Raw genomic sequence first — 19,173 nt, 5'->3', positions numbered from 1 at the left:
CGCTCATGCTGTCCTTGTCTTGTTTCTTGCTAGAGGTAAAAGTATTGACATTTTCCCTGAGGCTTCGGCCCCCACTAGTGTTCCTTTGAGTGACATCAGTAACTGAAGATATGTGTCACAGGCTCTTCAGTAATGAGAGTAACTTTGTTAACCTGAAGTGATAAAGTGCAGTGAACAGGCTTCGTTTAGGACTTCACTGTCCCTCAGTAACTATCCTCAGAGGTACCTGAGGTTGTACGGAGAACAGAATCTTGAAGGGGGGGTGATGCTGTCCCTGGGCTTCCCGGGGCTTCCATGAAGGAAGGCTATAGGTCAACCTGCCCTGCTCTCTCTCTGCTATGTGGTCCATTTCCCCCAGACAAACAGGCCTTCAGGTTGGCATTCAATTAAAATGAGACTTCTCAGGACAGGTAGAAAGTTTAGCTAATAGGTTTTGAGTCAGTTTATGTTATTTAAAGCCTATGTGATGTGTTTTCTTATAATGTACTGTTAGCTGATGTTGTTTTTTCACTCCTCAGTTGCTAGCTTGCAGAGAAGAAGAACGAGATGACAAGACAACGATAAAATGTGAAACTTCCCCTCTCTCCTCTCCGAAGTCCCTTCAGCTAGACAGGCTGCACACAGGGGCGTTGCAAATAGTCAGCCACGAGGACATCAGGGACATGCAAAAGTAAGGAGCAGGTCTCGTAGGCCACCAGACCCCTGAGAAACCTGCTTGTCTTAGTTTTTAAGAACATCTATTAATCTTTTCCTGTGAGAAAAACCAAGTTTTTAAAGAATTCTCAGCAAGCTCATTTGGTTGTGATTATTTAAACGTTAGACCTAGAATGTGTTCTCCTGTTCTGCGGCTGTAGTGACATCCAGTGGAAAAGGCCATCTGTTTGGGCAAAGTTTAGAAAGAATAGGAATTATTTGAAATTAGCACTTGAGAGAAAAGCTCCATTTCTTCAGATCCCACACACTCACTTCTTTTAAGAACTTTCTTTCTATTCCTGGTGAAGAATTTGCCACACGGATGTGGCAGGTTCTGGATCGTGCTATTCTGTGGACAATCGGTGCCTCTCAGGTACCCTCCCACACTCTGGGTCTTCTAAGCTCTTGAGAGTCCCACATTGTCCCTATCCCTTTAGGAAGCATGTTCCATCAGGAGGCCATGAAGGCTTGGTTACTTATAGACTGTTGTTTTCCACACTTCCTCTTAGAAGCTTTTGTTCCATACCAGGCAGTATGATCAAGCAGGCACATTGGTCTCCACAGTGTCCTGAGAGATAGTACAGCTCTCACTTTGCAGGAGAGCAGGATCCAAGGAACCAGCCTGCAGGAGCTGCTGAGAGGGAAGGTGGAATTCCAGTTCTGGCTTCTGAGACCTTGTTCTCTTTCCTGAGGGCTGAGTGTAAACCTCACTGGCTGAGCAAGGCCCCTGCAGAGGGTGTTCCCTTAGATGTCCAAACCAGGCAGGCTAGAGTACAGGCCTCCTCTGAGCAGGGAGCAACATCAGAATCTTGGCTTTCCAGACATAGGTCTGTGGAAGCATTACTGGGACTCTGCATTGCTATGCATAGTGTGCTGTGGGTAAGAGACTGGAAAGGATCTTCAGGGAGTTGAAGTAGGAATATTAAAAATGCAGACTGTTTTGGTACATGTGAGTGGACTGTGGAGTTCTAAAGAGGGCATGTGGTAAAAGTCCATTTTCTTTCCTTCAAGATCAAAAAGTGCCCAGGATGGTCCTGTGAGCAATCCCAGTAGCAGTGACGGCAGGCAAGACTCGCCCCACAAAGCCCCAAAGAAGAAGGGCATCAAGTCCTCCATTGGTCGTTTGTTTGGCAAAAAGGAAAAGGGTCGGCCTGGACAAACTGGCAAAGAATCACCAGGACAAGGTGGGTGGGGTTTCGGCAGCTGTCCTAACTGCTGGGAATGGGAGAACGTGAACTTTGTCCTGTGTGCCTGCCGCAGGTGCGCAGTGCCCACGTGGAGTCATGGCTGAGGGTTCTCCAGAAAAGCCCAGTCTGCTTTCTCAGTCTGCCCATGTGTGAACCAAAGCAGAGCAGTGGACATTCATTTGGCGTGAATGAATAACCCTCATAAGTGCTACTTTACACTCTTGAACATTTGTATGTGTTTGCTTGGAAGCTTACCCTTCAGAAATTATTCAGCTCTCTACCTGCAGAACCTTCAACCTATTTGTGAAACATATAACTTTGCCATGTTAATTTACTGTAAATTTGGGGGCATTTCTGATTTTTTAATAGCTGTTCTTTCTGAAACAGAAACCTCATCTCAGGATGCGTTCCGACTTAGCAAATTGGGAGGAAAGGCTGAAAAAAATCAAAAATTTCAAAAAAAGTAAGCTTTTTGTTATTTCTCCATCTCATGAAACAGGTTTCTGAGTTAACAGTCATTCTTAGCTGATTTTAAGTGTAATTTCTAGCTATGTAAATACATTGTCTTTTGAAAGATGAACCTAAAGCAGTGATAGAGCTTTCAGTGATACAAAGAGCTTGCTGCAGCATGCACGCCATAGGTTTGCCTCCATTGACCTAAAGCCTGTTTTAAGCCATCATGTCTGGAGAACAGAGGACATTTGGAAATTTTGACTGAACTCACACATGTATTCTCAGTCTACCTTTTCAGAGTTGTCTCCCAGGATGATAGAATGGGTAATAGTTAGGCTTGGCCATTTGAGCTCTGGCCGCTGAATCCTGGTTAATTCTCTAGTTAGCTGTGTGTCTCTGACAAAGTTACTTATCCTGTGCTTCAGTTTTCTCAACTGTCAAATGGCAGTTACAGTTGTTCATACATCATGTGGCTGTTTTTCAGTTCAATAGAATTATATATGTGCATGTATATGTTTTATAACATGGACACAATTCCTAAATAAGTTACAATTACAGTCAGGCTTCTGAGACCTTGTTTTCTTTCCTGTTGACTGAGTGCATCCCTCAGTGCCTGAGCAAGGCCCCTGCAGAGGGTGTTCCCTTATGTGTCCAAACAAGGCAGGCCAGAGTACAGGCCTGCTCTGAGCAGGGAGCACATCAGAATCTTGGCTTTCCAGACACAGGTCTGTGGAAGCATTACTGGGACCCTGCATCACAATGCATATTGTACTGTGTGTAAGAGACTCGAAACGTTTTTTAGGAAGTTGAAGGTAGGAATATTAAAAATGCAGACTGTTCTTGTACGTGTGAATGGACTGTGGAGCTGGGAAGAGGGTGGTAAAAATCCATTTTATTTCTTTGAAGCTCAACAGGCTCCCAGGAAGGTCCTGTGAACAATCCCAGTACCAGTGACAGCAGGCAGGACGCGCTCCACAAAGCCCCAAAGAAGAAGAGCATCAAGTCCTCCACTGGTCGTTTGTTTGGCAAAAAGAAAAAGGGTCCACCTGGACAAACTGGCAAAGAATCACCAAGACAAGGTGGGCCGGTTTTAGGCAGCTGTCCTAACTGCTGGGATTGGGAGAGCATGAGCTTTTTCCTATGTACCTGCCACAGGTGTCCAGTGCCCACAAGGAATCATGGCTGAGCATTCTCCAGACAGCCCAGTCTGCCCACATGTGAACCAGAGCAGAGCAGTGGACATTCATTTGGCGTGAATGAATAACCCTCTCATATGCTAATTTATATGCTTGAACATTTATATGTGTTTGCTCGGAAGCTTACACTTCAGAAATGATTCAGCTCTCTACCTGCAGAATCTTCTTCCTATTTGTGAAACATATAACTTTGCCATGTTAATTTACTCTAAATTTGGGGAATTTTCTTCTTTTTTGTAGCTGTTGTTTCTGAAACAGAAAACTCATCTCAGGATGCCATCCAACTTAGCAAATTGGGAGGAAAGGATGAAAAAAATCATCAACTTCAAAAACAGTAAGCTTTTTGTTATTTCTCCATCTCATGAAACATTTTTCTGAGTTAACAGTCATTCTTAGCTGATTTTAAGTGTAATTTCTAGCTATGTAAATACATTGTCTTTTGAAAGATGAACCCAAAGCAGTGATAGAGCTTTCAGTGATACAAAGAGCTTGCTGCAGCATGCACGCCATAGGTTTGCCTCCACTGACCTAAAGCCTGTTTTAAGCCATCATGTCTGGAGAACAGAGGACATTTGGAAGTCTTAACTGAATTCACACATGTATTCTCAGTCTACCTTTTCAGAGTGTTCTCCCAGGATAATAGAATGGGTAATAGTTAGGCTTGGCCATTTGAGCTCTGGCCGCTGAATCCTGGTTAATTCTCTAGTTAGCTGTGTGTCTCTGACAAAGTTACTTATCCTGTGCTTCAGTTTTCTCAACTGTCAAATGGCAGTTACAGTTGTTCATACATCATGTGGCTGTTTTTCAGTTCAATAGAATTATATATGTGCATGTATATGTTTTATAACATGGACACAATTCCTAAATAAGTTACAATTACAGTCAGGCTTCTGAAACCTTGTTTTCTTTCCTGTTGACTGAGTGCATCCCTCAGTGCCTGAGCAAGGCCCCTGCAGAGGGTGTTCCCTTATGTGTCCAAACAAGGCAGGCTAGAGTACAGGCCTGCTCTGAGCAGGGAGCACATCAGAATCTTGGCTTTCCAGACACAGGTCTGTGGAAGCATTACTGGGACCCTGCATCACAATGCATATTGTACTGTGTGTAAGAGACTCGAAACGTTTTTTAGGAAGTTGAAGGTAGGAATATTAAAAATGCAGACTGTTCTTGTACGTGTGAATGGACTGTGGAGCTGGGAAGAGGGTGGTAAAAATCCATTTTATTTCCTTGAAGCTCAACAGGCTCCCAGGAAGGTCCTGTGAACAATCCCAGTACCAGTGACAGCAGGCAGGACGCGCTCCACAAAGCCCCAAAGAAGAAGAGCATCAAGTCCTCCACTGGTCGTTTGTTTGGCAAAAAGAAAAAGGGTCCACCTGGACAAACTGGCAAAGAATCACCAAGACAAGGTGGGCCGGTTTTAGGCAGCTGTCCTAACTGCTGGGATTGGGAGAGCCTGAGATTTTTCCTATGTGCCTGCTGCAGGTGTCCAGTGCCCACGAGGAGTCATGGCTGAGCGTTCTTCTGACAGCCCAGTTTGCCCACATGTGAAACAAAGCAGAGCAGTGGACATTCATTTGGCTTGAATGAATAACCCTCTTATATGCTAATTTATACGCTTGAACATTTATATGTGTTTGCTCAGAAGCTTACAGTTCAGAAATGATTCAGCTCTCTACCTGCAGAATCTTCTTCCTATTTGTGAAACATATAACTTTGCCATGTTAATTTACTCTAAATTTGGTGAATTTTCTTCTTTTTTGTAGCTGTTGTTTCTGAAACAGAAAACTCATCTCAGGATGCCTTCCAACTTAGCAAACTGGGAGGAAAGGATGAAAAAAATCGTCAACTTCAAAAACAGTACGCTTTTTGTTATTTCTCCATCTCATGAAACAGTTTTCTGAGTTAACAGTCATTCTTAGCTGATTTTAAGTGTAATTTCTAGCTATGTAAATACATTGTCTTTTGAAAGATGAACCTAAAGCAGTGATAGAGCTTTCAGTGATACAAAGAGCTTGCTGCAGCATGCACGCCATAGGTTTGCCTCCATTGACCTAAAGCCTGTTTTAAGCCATCATGTCTGGAGAACAGAGGACATTTGGAAGTCTTAACTGAATTCACACATGTATTCTCAGTCTACCTTTTCAGAGTGTTCTCCCAGGATAATAGAATGGGTAATAGTTAGGCTTGGCCATTTGAGCTCTGGCCGCTGAATCCTGGTTAATTCTCTAGTTAGCTGTGTGTCTCTGACAAAGTTACTTATCCTGTGCTTCAGTTTTCTCAACTGTCAAATGGCAGTTACAGTTGTTCATACATCATGTGGCTGTTTTTCAGTTCAATAGAATTATATATGTGCATGTATATGTTTTATAACATGGACACAATTCCTAAATAAGTTACAATTACAGTCAGGTTTCTGAAACCTTGTTTTCTTTCCTGTTGACTGAGTGCATCCCTCAGTGCCTGAGCAAGGCCCCTGCAGAGGGTGTTCCCTTATGTGTCCAAACAAGGCAGGCTAGAGTACAGGCCTGCTCTGAGCAGGGAGCACATCAGAATCTTGGCTTTCCAGACACAGGTCTGTGGAAGCATTACTGGGACCCTGCATCACAATGCATATTGTACTGTGTGTAAGAGACTCGAAACGTTTTTTAGGAAGTTGAAGGTAGGAATATTAAAAATGCAGACTGTCCTTGTACGTGTGAATGGACTGTGGAGCTGGGAAGAGGGTGGTAAAAATCCATTTTATTTCTTTGAAGCTCAACAGGCTCCCAGGAAGGTCCTGTGAACAATCCCAGTACCAGTGACAGCAGGCAGGACGCACTCCACAAAGCCCCAAAGAAGAAGAGCATCAAGTCCTCCACTGGTCGTTTGTTTGGCAAAAAGAATAAGGTTCTGCCTGGACAAACTGGCAAAGAATCACCAAGACAAGGTGGGCCGGTTTTAGGCAGCTGTCCTAACTGCTGGGATTGGGAGAGCCTGAGATTTTCCTATGTGCCTGCTGCAGGTGTCCAGTGCCCACGAGGAGTCATGGCTGAGCGTTCTTCTGACAGCCCAGTTTGCCCACATGTGAAACAAAGCAGAGCAGTGGAAATTCATTTGGCTTGAATGAATAACCCTCTCATATGCTAATTTATACGCTTGAACATTTATATGTGTTTGCTCAGAAGCTTGCACTTCAGAAATGATTCAGCTCTCTACCTGCAGAATCTTCTTCCTATTTGTGAAACATATAACTTTGCCATGTTAATTTACTCTAAATTTGGGGAATTTTCTTCTTTTTTGTAGCTGTTGTTTCTGAAACAGAAAACTCATCTCAGGATGCCTTCCAACTTAGCAAATTGGGAGGAAAGGATGAAAAAAATCGTCAACTTCAAAAACAGTAAGCTTTTTGTTATTTCTCCATCTCATGAAACATTTTTCTGAGTTAACAGTCATTCTTAGCTGATTTTAAGTGTAATTTCTAGCTATGTAAATACATTGTCTTTTGAAAGATGAGCCTAAAGCAGTGATAGAGCTTTCAGTGATACAAAGAGCTTGCTGCAGCATGCACGCCATAGGTTTGCCTCCACTGACCTAAAGCCTGTTTTAAGCCATCATGTCTGGAGAACAGAGGACATTTGGAAGTCTTAACTGAATTCACACATGTATTCTCAGTCTACCTTTTCAGAGTGTTCTCCCAGGATAATAGAATGGGTAATAGTTAGGCTTGGCCATTTGAGCTCTGGCCGCTGAATCCTGGTTAATTCTCTAGTTAGCTGTGTGTCTCTGACAAAGTTACTTATCCTGTGCTTCAGTTTTCTCAACTGTCAAATGGCAGTTACAGTTGTTCATACATCATGTGGCTGTTTTTCAGTTCAATAGAATTATATATGTGCATGTATATGTTTTATAACATGGACACAATTCCTAAATAAGTTACAATTACAGTCAGGTTTCTGAAACCTTGTTTTCTTTCCTGTTGACTGAGTGCATCCCTCAGTGCCTGAGCAAGGCCCCTGCAGAGGGTGTTCCCTTATGTGTCCAAACAAGGCAGGCTAGAGTACAGGCCTGCTCTGAGCAGGGAGCACATCAGAATCTTGGCTTTCCAGACACAGGTCTGTGGAAGCATTACTGGGACCCTGCATCACAATGCATATTGTACTGTGTGTAAGAGACTCGAAACGTTTTTTAGGAAGTTGAAGGTAGGAATATTAAAAATGCAGACTGTCCTTGTACGTGTGAATGGACTGTGGAGCTGGGAAGAGGGTGGTAAAAATCCATTTTATTTCTTTGAAGCTCAACAGGCTCCCAGGAAGGTCCTGTGAACAATCCCAGTACCAGTGACAGCAGGCAGGACGCACTCCACAAAGCCCCAAAGAAGAAGAGCATCAAGTCCTCCACTGGTCGTTTGTTTGGCAAAAAGAATAAGGTTCTGCCTGGACAAACTGGCAAAGAATCACCAAGACAAGGTGGGCCGGTTTTAGGCAGCTGTCCTAACTGCTGGGATTGGGAGAGCCTGAGATTTTTCCTATGTGCCTGCTACAGGTGTCCAGTGCCCATGAGGAGTCATGGCTGAGCGTTCTTCTGACAGCCCAGTTTGCCCACATGTGAAACAAAGCAGAGCAGTGGAAATTCATTTGGCTTGAATGAATAACCCTCTTATGTGCTAATTTATACTCTTGAAGATTTATATGTGTTTGCTCGGAAGCTTACCCTTCAGAAATGATTCAGCTCTCTACCTGCAGAATCTTCTTCCTATTTGTGAAACATATAACTTTGCCATGTTAATTTACTCTAAATTTGGGGAATTTTCTTCTTTTTTGTAGCTGTTGTTTCTGAAACAGAAAACTCATCTCAGGATGCCTTACAACTTAGCAAACTGGGAGGAAAGGATGAAAAAAATCATCAACTTCAAAAACAGTAAGCTTTTTGTTATTTCTCCATCTCATGAAACAGTTTTCTGAGTTAACAGTCATTCTTAGCTGATTTTAAGTGTAATTTCTAGCTATGTAAATACATTGTCTTTTGAAAGATGAACCTAAAGCAGTGATAGAGCTTTCAGTGATACAAAGAGCTTGCTGCAGCATGCACGCCATAGGTTTGCCTCCATTGACCTAAAGGCTGTTTTAAGCCATCATGTCTGGAGAACCGAGGACATTTGGAAATTTTGACTTAACTCACACATTTATTCTCAGTCTCCCTTTGCAGAGTTGTCTCCCTAGTGGACAGAGTGGTTAAGAGTTAGGCTTAGACATTTGAGCTCTGGCCGCTGAATCCTGGTTAATTCTCTAGTTAGCTGTGTGTCTCTGACAAAGTTACTTAGCTTGTGCTTCAGTTCTCTAAACTGTGAAATGGCAGTTACAGTTGTTCATACATCATGTGGTTTTTTTTCAGTTCAATAGAATTATATATGTGCACGTATATGGTTTAAAACATGGACACAGGTCCTAAATATGTTACAATTATAGTCAGGCTTCTGAGACCTTGTTCTCTTTCCTGTTGACTGAGTGCATCCCTCAGTGCCTGAGCAAGGCCCCTGCAGAGGGTGTTCCCTTATGTGTCCAAACCAAGCAGGCTAGAGTACAGGCCTGCTCTGAGCAGGGAGCACATCAGAATCTTGGCTTTCCAGACACTGGTCTGTGGAAGCATTACTGGGACCCTGAATCACAATGAATATTGTATTGTGTGTAAGAGAGTTGAAAAATTCTTTAGGAAGTTGAAGGTAGGAATATTAAAAATGCACACTTTTCTTGTACATGTGAATGGACTGTGGAGCTGTGAAGAGGGTGGTAAAAGTCCATTTTATTTCCTTCAAGCTCAATAGGCTCCCAGAATGTTCCTGTGAGCGTTCCCAGCAGCAGTGACAGCAGGGAGGACCCACTCCACAAAGCTCTAAAGAAGAAGAGCATCAAGTCCTCCACTGGTCGTTTGTTTGGCAAAAAGGAAAAGGGTCCGCCTGGACAAACTGGCAAAGAATCACCAAGACAAGGTGGGCCGGTTTTAGGCAGCTGTCCTAACTGCTGGGATTGGGAGAGCATGCGCTTTTTCCTATGTACCTGCCACAGGTGTCCAGTGCCCACAAGGAATCATGGCTGAGCATTCTCCAGACAGCCCAGTCTGCCCACATGTGAACCAGAGCCGAGCAGTGGACATTCATTTGGCGTGAATGAATAACCCTCTTATATGCTAATTTATATGCTTGAACATTTATATGTGTTTGCTCGGAAGCTTACCCTTCGGAAATTATTCAGCTCTCTACCTGCAGAATCTTCTTCCTATTTGTGAAACATATAACTTTGCCATGTTAATTTACTCTAACTTTGGGGAATTTTCTTCTTTTTTGTAGCTGTTGTTTCTGAAACAGAAAACTCATCTCAGGATGCCTTCCAACTTAGCAAATTGGGAGGAAAGGATGAAAAAAATCATCAACTTCAAAAACAGTAAGCTTTTTGTTATTTCTCCATCTCATGAAACATTTTTCTGAGTTAACAGTCATTCTTAGCTGATTGTAAGTGTAATTTCTAGCTATGTAAATACATTGTCTTTTGAAAGATGAACCTAAAGCAGTGATAGAGCTTCCAGTGATACAAAGAGCTTGCTGCAGCATGCACACCATAGGTTTGCCTCCATTGACCTAAAGCCTGTTTTAAGCCATCATGTCTGGAGAACAGAGGACATTTGGAAATCTTGACTGAATTCACACATGTATTCTCAGTCTACCTTTTCAGAGTTGTCTCCCAGGATGATAGAATGGGTAATAGTTAGGCTTGGCCATTTGAGCTCTGGCCGCTGAATCCTGGTTAATTCTCTAGTTAGCTGTGTGTCTCTGACAAAGTTACTTATCCTGTGCTTCAGTTTTCTTAACTGTCAAATGGCAGTTACAGTTGTTCATACATCATGTGGCTGTTTTTCAGTTCAATAGAATTATATATGTGCATGTATATGTTTTATAACATGGACACAATTCCTAAATAAGTTATAATTACAGTCAGGCTTCTGAAACCTTGTTTTCTTTCCTGTTGACTGAGTGCATCCCTCAGTGCCTGAGCAAGGCCCCTGCAGAGGGTGTTCCCTTATGTGTCCAAACAAGGCAGGCCAGAGTACAGGCCTGCTCTGAGCAGGGAGCACATCAGAATCTTGGCTTTCCAGACACAGGTCTGTGGAAGCATTACTGGGACCCTGCATCACAATGCATATTGTACTGTGTGTAAGAGACTCGAAACGTTTTTTAGGAAGTTGAAGGTAGGAATATTAAAAATGCAGACTGTTCTTGTACGTGTGAATGGACTGTGGAGCTGGGAAGAGGGTGGTAAAAATCCATTTTATTTCTTTGAAGCTCAACAGGCTCCCAGGAAGGTCCTGTGAACAATCCCAGTACCAGTGACAGCAGGCAGGACGCGCTCCACAAAGCCCCAAAGAAGAAGAGGATCAAGTCCTCCATTGGTCGTTTGTTTGGCAAAAAGAAAAAGGGTCCGCCTGGACAAACTGGCAAAGAATCACCAAGACAAGGTGGGCCGGTTTTAGGCAGCTGTCCTAACTGCTGGGATTGGGAGAGCATGAGCTTTTTCCTATGTACCTGCCACAGGTGTCCAGTGCCCACAAGCAATCATGGCTGAGCATTCTCCAGACAGCCCAGTCTGCCCACATGTGAACCAGAGCAGAGCAGTGGACATTCATTTGGCGTGAATGAATAACCCTCTTATATGCTAATTTATATGCTTGAACATTTATATGTGTTTGCTCAGAAGCTTACACTTCAGAAATGATTCAGCTCTCTACCTGCAGAATCTTCTTCCTATTTGTGAAACATGAAACTTTGCCCTGTTAATTTACTCTAAATTTGGTGAATTTTCTTCTTTTTTGTAGCTGTTGTTTCTGAAACAGAAAACTCATCTCAGGATGCCTTCCAACTTAGCAAATTGGGAGGAAACGATGAAAAAAATCGTCAACTTCAAAAAAAGTAAGCTTTTTGTTATTTCTCCATCTCATGAAACAGTTTTCTGAGTTATCTATCATTCTTAGCTGATTTTAAGTGTAATTTCTAGCTATTGTAAATACATTGTCTTTTGAAAGATGAACCTAAAGCAGTGATAGAGCTTTCAGTGGTACAAAGAGCTTGCTGCAACATGCATGCCATAGGTTTGCCTCCATTGACCTAAAGCCTGTTTTAAGCCATCATGTCTGGAGAACAGAGGACATTTGGAAACTTTGACTGAACTCACATGTGTATTCTCAGTCTTCCTTTGCAGAGTTGTCTCTCTAGATGATAGAATGGGTAATAGTTAGGCTTGGCCATTTGAGCTTTGGCTGCTGAATCCTGGTTAATTCTCTAGTTAGCTGTCTGACAAAGTTATTTAGCTTAGGCTTCAGTTTTCTCAACTGTCAAATGACTGTTACAGTTGTTCATGCATCGTGTGGCTTTTTCTCAGTTTGATAGAATTATATATGTGCATGTGTATGTTTTAAAACTTGGACACAAGTCCTAAATAAGCTATAATTAAGGTCACTGTGGTGACTTCTATTGTTTACACAAGTGGTCCTCCAGAAGCATTTACCGTGATATAATTTTACATTTTATCTGAGATTGGATCTCTACTTTACAGTGTATTATTGAACTATAATCCGCTACTAAATCTTAAGGGGCTGAGGAGTGGAGTATAAGTGAGAGCGTACTGGCTTGACATACCATCCCTAGGCCCACATAAAGATAGATTCTGAAAATAATATATACTGTTCCGAATGATTTTGCATAGGGGAGCACAGGCACCAACATATCAGGGAAGTATGTACACTTCTCTGATGTAGGATTGGTTGTGCAAGCTGATCACACCCAAAACTAGAGTTATAAGTGAACTAGATAGGTTGAGACATTTTCCTAGTGAGATGATTAATAAAATATCAATCAAAAAGCTTTCTGCAACAAAATCAGACAGTATGTAATGTCTAAGAGGTACAATTTGAACTTGACAGTAGGGAAAGTTTGAAAGCCTAAGGTAAGATGGGCACACTGGTCTTGAGAAAAGGTGAAAGTTGGTGGGTTCTTGGATAAATTTGTATATGGGAAACATCAGGTGTCCACTTCTCAGTGAAGCCAGTACTGTGTGGAACTCAGAGTGCAAAGGCCCTGACACTAGCGTTGCACTCGAATCCCTAGGAACCCTTTCTGCTGGAAAGTTATGAAATCTCACTCATTTTAGTTGTCTTCTCTGAATTCATGACTGCCTTTTTTTTTTTTAAACTTCTATTGGTATGTGTTTGCAGTACATAATAATCATGTTGGTTCTTGGGAGTTGATACATGTCCATGACACATTTCTATTCTTTATTTTCCACCATCCTTGTATTTTGCCAGAATCCCATTCATGCATTTCTCTTATAAACCCTTGTCATGTATACAGATTAAAAATAAGACTATTAAAAAGAAATATATATATATATATATATATATATAAGATATATATATCAATATCAATATATATTATATATATATATATATATATATATATATATCAAACATACCAGATTATAAGCCAAAACACATATAAAAGATGGAACACAATTGTACTAAGTCGAAGTATTCCTTTAGATATATTTTCCATGCTGAGTTACAATAACTTTTTTCTTCTATTGTCTGTCTTTTATTTCATAGCTAACTTATATATGAAGTTTTTCATATTATAATGAGTCTTTTGTTTTTTATTTTATTCATTTATTTTTTGAGACAAGAATCATACTTTGTAATTCAGGCTGGACTGAACTCACAGCAGTCCTCCTGATTTAGTTGCCCAAGTGGTGGGATTACAGGCATGTGCTACCGCACTTGGCCATAGTAACTGTTTTAAGCAGCTCAACAGTGATGACATGCCATTGCAGGTGAAATTCTGTTATGGAAACATTCTATACAAATACTCAATCTTTGGTGCTCTGTAAATAGAATTTTATAGTACCATTTAACCACAAAATCTGAACTGTGTAAAAGTCTTTTATAATAATTTAAGCAATGAGCAGTTGGCTTTGTGGAGCTTAATATTAAAGCTAGTCATTTTCCCTCTCGAAACCATGCTAAAGAAATAGTGTTGCCTAGATTTTGCCAGTGTCTTTTATTTCACGTGCTCATTTCAATGTAATAAAAACAACAGCAGCACAGCTTGATCATTCACCCCATTGCCTTCTGAAGTTTATGTTTCATGGAAGAGAAGAAATAATTTTCCTAATATGTTTGGCTATTTTGCTGGGGATGTGGCTCGGTAGTGTAGTACTCTTAACATGCATTAAGGCCTTAGGTTCAATCCCCAGTACCACAATAAAAGCAAAAAACAGAAAACCAAAATGTTTCCCTGTTGTAAAAATTGACTTTCTAACTCTCAAGAAGTGTGTGTGCACCCTCAGGACAGGCTTTGAATTATTTGCCCAAACACATGATTAAATTGCACACCAGGCATGCATGTTTACAGGTGTGTGTGTGTGTGTGTGTGTGTGTGTGTGTGTGTGGTGGTAGGGAGGGAGATTTCTCGGTAGCAAGGAGATTCAAGTTTATGCTGCTTACTCCAAACATCTGTTGTGGCTGTTTCAAGGTGTCTAAGAATGGGTCTTGCTCTGTACTTTATAGTTCTATGTGGGATGCATATGTGATTTCTCAACCATAGTAGAAAGTTCATAGGGAAAATTCTAAAGTAGTCATCTGACTATGGTGGGCAGTTTTGTGATATCTGTCAGATAACCTGAATTGTAATTGATTTGAAGAAAAAAAGTATTTTGTGAATACAGGGTACAGTTTAATACTTTGAGCATTATTGTTTTGTTTTGTTTTGTTTTTTTTTGTTTTTGTTTTTCTGAGACAGGTCTCACTATGCAGTTCAGGCTGGCTTTGAGCTCACTTTGTAGCTCAGGCTGACCTCAAACTCACAATGATCCTCCTGCCTCAGCCTCTCAAGTGCTGGAATTACAGGCATGCACAACCACATCCAGCTACTTTGAGCATTCTTGATGTAATAAAAAACTGTTCTGTGAATACAGAGTACAGTTCAACACTTTGGTACTTTCTCAGAAATACAGTACTTCTTGTGATGAGCCCTAACTTGGCTGTAGGCCATGCTCCTTGCCGCTGAACCACTAGCCTATCACATTGACTGAAGGAGGGTTCCCAGGACTCAGTGCACATGTTGACCAGCTGAACTCATGCTCTCTGAGAATTACTGGAAGAATTTGATGCTCTGCTGACACTTGAGGTGCTCAGTAGTCAATGCAACTATCAGCATGACTCAGACTGGAGTCCGTTCATCAGCTCATAGAATGCTGTGTGAAGTTTCAAAACATGGATCTCCAACTCACCTTTGTCTTTGTAGTGCTCTCCTTCCGGTTGCGTGGCATTGTGGTGCATTTGCTGTGGGAAGTTGGTTACACATGGAGCCATACTCAGTGGTACTCTGAATCATATAGTGTGGAGTGCTGGTGTTACCAGCTTTGGGTTCTCTGCTAAACTTCCCAAGAGTATATTTCTGTTTGGTGAGAAAAGTTGCTTCCATTCCTCACTTGTCAAAACAACACACTGGTCCCCAGTACTCTTCCTCACAGTGTGACTAGCATGTGAAATGTGAGCCTGAGCTGCAGCCATGAGAAAGGGTCTCCTTAGCCCTTGTGCAAGACCCCTGAATTTGAAAAGTGTCCCATCTCTTGGAAATACAGTCATGTATTTACTATGGAGAGTTAAAGTTCTTGCTATATGTCACTTAGATAATGTTTATTCTGCAGAAACTCGCACAAGCTTCTTGAAATGAAGGGCAGCTTTACCATTGTGCTTTTGCCTACATTATAAAATATATCATAATTCATAGATTACATGACATTTTTTGTACCAGGGATCAAACTCACAACCTCACACTTGCCAGGCAGGCCCTTAAGCTGCTGAGCTAAATCCCTGGCCTTCACGTAACTTTTATTTTACGCATTTGTTCCCCAGAGAATTTAGTGTATTTTGGTCCAAGAGAATACAGCATAGCTGTAGAACACTTTCCTAGTATGCTAAAGCCCTGAGCTCCATCATTAGTATGACAGAATCTAAAATAGCTGCCTCCTCCAACAGTATGTATGTATGTATGTATGTATGTATGTATGCATGTATATACATGTTGGTGCTGCAGATCAAACATAGCACCTTGTGAAGGCTGGGCAAGTGCTTTACTAATGAGCTACACTCAGCCCCCAGTCTCTAATTTAAAGGCAGGAAGGTTCCCATATCAGTTTGCATTAGAGCAGATACTCTGTGTGTGTGTGTGTGTGTGTGTGTGTGTGTGTGTGTGTGTGTTTCGTTTCTTTTCCTTTTTTGGTACTGGGGATCAAACTCATGCCCTTGCACTTGCCAGGCAGGTGCTATGCTGCTGAGCTAAATTCCTGGCCTCCTTTTCTTTTTTTAAAAAAGGGTCTCACTGTGTTGTTCAGGTTGGACTTGAAATCATTATGTAACCCAGGCTGACTTTCAGCTCATAGCAATTCTCCTGCCTCAGCTTCCAAAGTACTGGGATTACAGGTGTGTACCATCATCCTGGCATTAGAGCAGATATTATAAAAATCAACCCTGGTGTCTAGTGTTTGGTTCTATGGGAGAAGCTATAAGCTGAAGAAAAGAAGCTCTGACAATGTCAGGAACAGAGCAATCTAGTGCCCAGCCACCTTCTGCAAAGGGCCCCAGCTTGGCCTGCCTGTCACATCTATTGGGATATGATATCTCACAGCCCAGGAGCAAGCAAATATCAGAAGAAACCAAAGGGGTTTTCTTCTGGAGTTGATGGATATGACACATCAACATCTAGGATTACTGACATATTATTCAGATGCCCTTGGTGGCTATTCAGTGTGGACAGATGATGGACATTCTGCAGAGTATGCCCCCCCCCCCACTGGTTACTATGTTTTTATTTGCTCTTTTTAAATTTTTCCTTTTTTTCCCCTGGGGGCTCCTTATGTAGTCCAGACTAGCCTTGAATTCATGGTAATCCTCTTGCCTTCATCTCCCACATGCTGGATTATAGATGATGCCACCATACCCAGCTTGATTACCTTGCTTGAAGCTTTGGGGCTCAGAGCTGGAAGAGTTATTATTTGGGAAGTTGAGCAAGAAAAGAATGAATGTTGCTAAAGCTTAAATGTTTGCAGCTTTAGTAGAGGGGGAGGAAATAGGTGGTTCTCCCATTCCAAACTAATCATATGGGTAGACGGATAACCTTACCTAAGTGGATAGTCAGGTAGGTGAGTAAACACTGTGAAGCCATTTAGTTCTTGGAGGTCACAGATTTGGACAAATGGGTGTCTGTACTAAGTATGTGCAGTAGCAAGCAAAAGAGATCCAGTTTCAATACCCAGTGTAAAAGGAAGGTAGTTGTGCATATCACCAAACATTGCAAAGAGCCAGAGTAGAGGTGCTCAGAAGTGTCTGCAGGCTCCAGATTCTGCATCTTAACACAGGATCCTTCTGTACACTTTTGGGAACAACTCTCAAGAAAACTGGACTCTAATGTGCCCACCTATCGTGTTAACCAAGGTTAGGTGCCCAATCTCGTAGTCCACAAACTACCTGGTAGGGGAGGTGTAGCTACCTGTAGGTGGAACTTGGGCCAACTCCCCAGCCAGGGTCTTCTGTGTTATTTCCTAACGTCCCATGACTTTTGAATGCATCATCCTACTTCTGCTACCTTCACACCACTCCCACTGCTGCATCTGGATGCAGGTGTAAGGAGGAGGAAGGATGTAAAGGCAACAGCAGTTTATACCAAGCTTCAGGTAGTGGGCCTTGTTCTTGTTTGCAGTACATGTCTGGTATGTACTTTCACAAATTACAGCTGTGCAGTGGTATGTACCTTTAATCATCCGAGCTACCTGGGAGGTCCAGGCAGGAGGGTCATTTATGATGACAATACCATTGTTCTAGGCAACTTAAGAAACTGTCTCAAGATAAAAAGTATAGTACAAATGGCTGGCGGTTTAGTTCAATGAGTGCTTGGTTCCATCCCCAGTACCATCAAAAATAATGAAAACACCAACAAAATCATTTTTAGACTACTGAGGACATAGTTCTTACTTAGTCTATTTGAATAGGCACATAATCTAGAAGTGCTTCTGACCTACAGCAGTAGTCTTCCTCTTCCCTGGCCTGGCCAGAGCATCCAGGACAGACCCTCACTTAATATTACAGAATTTCAGATCTTTACCCAGAAATGGATTTACACTGCTTCTTGGGGTCAGTCAGTCAGTCAGTCTGTCTGTCTGTCTGTCTGTCTCTCTGTATGTTTGTCACACACTCTCTCTTTCTGTGTGTGTGTGTGTGTGTGTGTGTGTGTGTGTGTGTGTGTGTGTGTTTCTTGTTTCCTTAAATGAGTCATAGCAGCTCTGTAGCCAGGTTTGGTAGCTGTCTTAGTTACTTTTTACTCATTGCTGAGACAAAATACCTAAAGGCCAAGTTGGGAAAGGAAAGGTTTATTTCTTACAGTTTTTGGAGGTTTCACACACTCAGTTGGCTCCAGGGCATGGCTGGGCCACAGTTCATGGTGGCTGCAAACAGCAAGCAGGAACAGGCAAAGAGCAAGACACACCTTCTCCCTGCCATTACATTACATCCTGGCTCCACCCCTCTGTGGGTATAGCACTGACACCATCAATCCAAGCACTAACAATGAACCATCACAAATGCACAATACAAATACATGAAGCCTGGGGGCCCACAGACATAAACCATGACATTCCTCCCCTGGCCCCCAGGACTCTTGTACATCCTTTATACAAAAGACATTTAGTCCACCACCAAGAGTTTCCAAAGTCTTAAGTTTCAGCATTGCTGAACAGTCCAAGTCCCATGTCTCCTCCATGATCTATGGCAAACTCTTAACTGTAACCCCTGTACAAATGAAACAAGTTTAAACATTTCTCAAATGCAAAGGCACAAAATAAACATTACTATTCCAAAAGTTACAAACAGGGGAATATAAAGCATTGGAAACAAAGCAAATCCAACATCCAGCAGGATGAACATTAAGTCCTAGAGTTCCTTGCTCTGCATCTGAAGCAATATGGTTACAAGCTCCAAAAGGCTTGTGTGATTCCACCCCCAAGGCACTTCCAGGGATTTCACCTCCTGCAGCTTTTCTCTTAAATCCTCTCTGCTTGCTTTTTGGAGCTTTCCTTGGATCGTCCATGTTTCTGGCTTTTCCAAACTTTTGGGGTCTCCACTGCACCTTTGGCTTCACCTTTATGTCTTCACAAATTGCCCTCTCAGGGGCACACAGCTTGGCCTCCCAGGCCCTTTGCAATAGAGGTAGAAGCCATCTTACCCTCAGAATTTGTGCATTTTCCTAGCACCTAAGATCAGCACCATGTGGATGTTGCCAAGGTTTGCTGCTAGCTAGAGCAGTACTCAGGCTTTTCTCTCTCTTGGCTGTAGGGGTCAGTTGCCTGGATCACAGGGCTCTGTTTAACTGATTGTGAGGAAAAGCTTCTCTATGTTGCCACCATTCTGGAACCTCATGTGGCCTGTCACCATTCTGGAAACTCATGTGGTCTCTGTCGCCATTCTGGAACCTGGTGCTCTGCAACTTTCTCCTCTGAAAAAATTCTTTTACCTTTGTAGTGAGGCTGCACAGGGTGGGGACCTGCTTCCTGGGATGCCCCCGGCCCATCTTTCTT

General features: G+C 42.2%; 1 protein-coding gene and 1 long non-coding RNA gene across 2 annotated transcripts in view; both read left to right on the top strand.

Annotated features, from left to right (window-relative positions):
- Positions 1-19,173, top strand: part of LOC106027851 (liprin-alpha-1-like) — a 91,507-nt gene that overhangs the window by 21,906 nt on the left and 50,428 nt on the right. The window contains exons 6-9 of the mRNA XM_063235124.1: positions 519-670; positions 1,705-1,877; positions 2,268-2,335; positions 9,827-9,942. Coding sequence (XP_063091194.1) covers positions 519-670; positions 1,705-1,877; positions 2,268-2,335; positions 9,827-9,942 — 509 coding nt within the window. The remainder of the gene's footprint in view (positions 1-518; positions 671-1,704; positions 1,878-2,267; positions 2,336-9,826; positions 9,943-19,173) is intronic.
- Positions 4,766-8,317, top strand: LOC134473015 (uncharacterized). Its single transcript, XR_010043099.1, has 3 exons — positions 4,766-5,383; positions 6,280-6,902; positions 7,799-8,317. It is a non-coding gene; the product is annotated as an uncharacterized LOC134473015 (long non-coding RNA).

The sequence above is a fragment of the Cavia porcellus genome, unplaced genomic scaffold (assembly GCF_034190915.1).
Source record: "Cavia porcellus strain 051 isolate PalLab524CR breed Dunkin Hartley unplaced genomic scaffold, mCavPor4.1 scaffold_25, whole genome shotgun sequence".
Classification (NCBI taxonomy): domain Eukaryota; kingdom Metazoa; phylum Chordata; class Mammalia; order Rodentia; family Caviidae; genus Cavia; species Cavia porcellus.
This window is presented reverse-complemented; position numbering and strand designations above follow the sequence as displayed.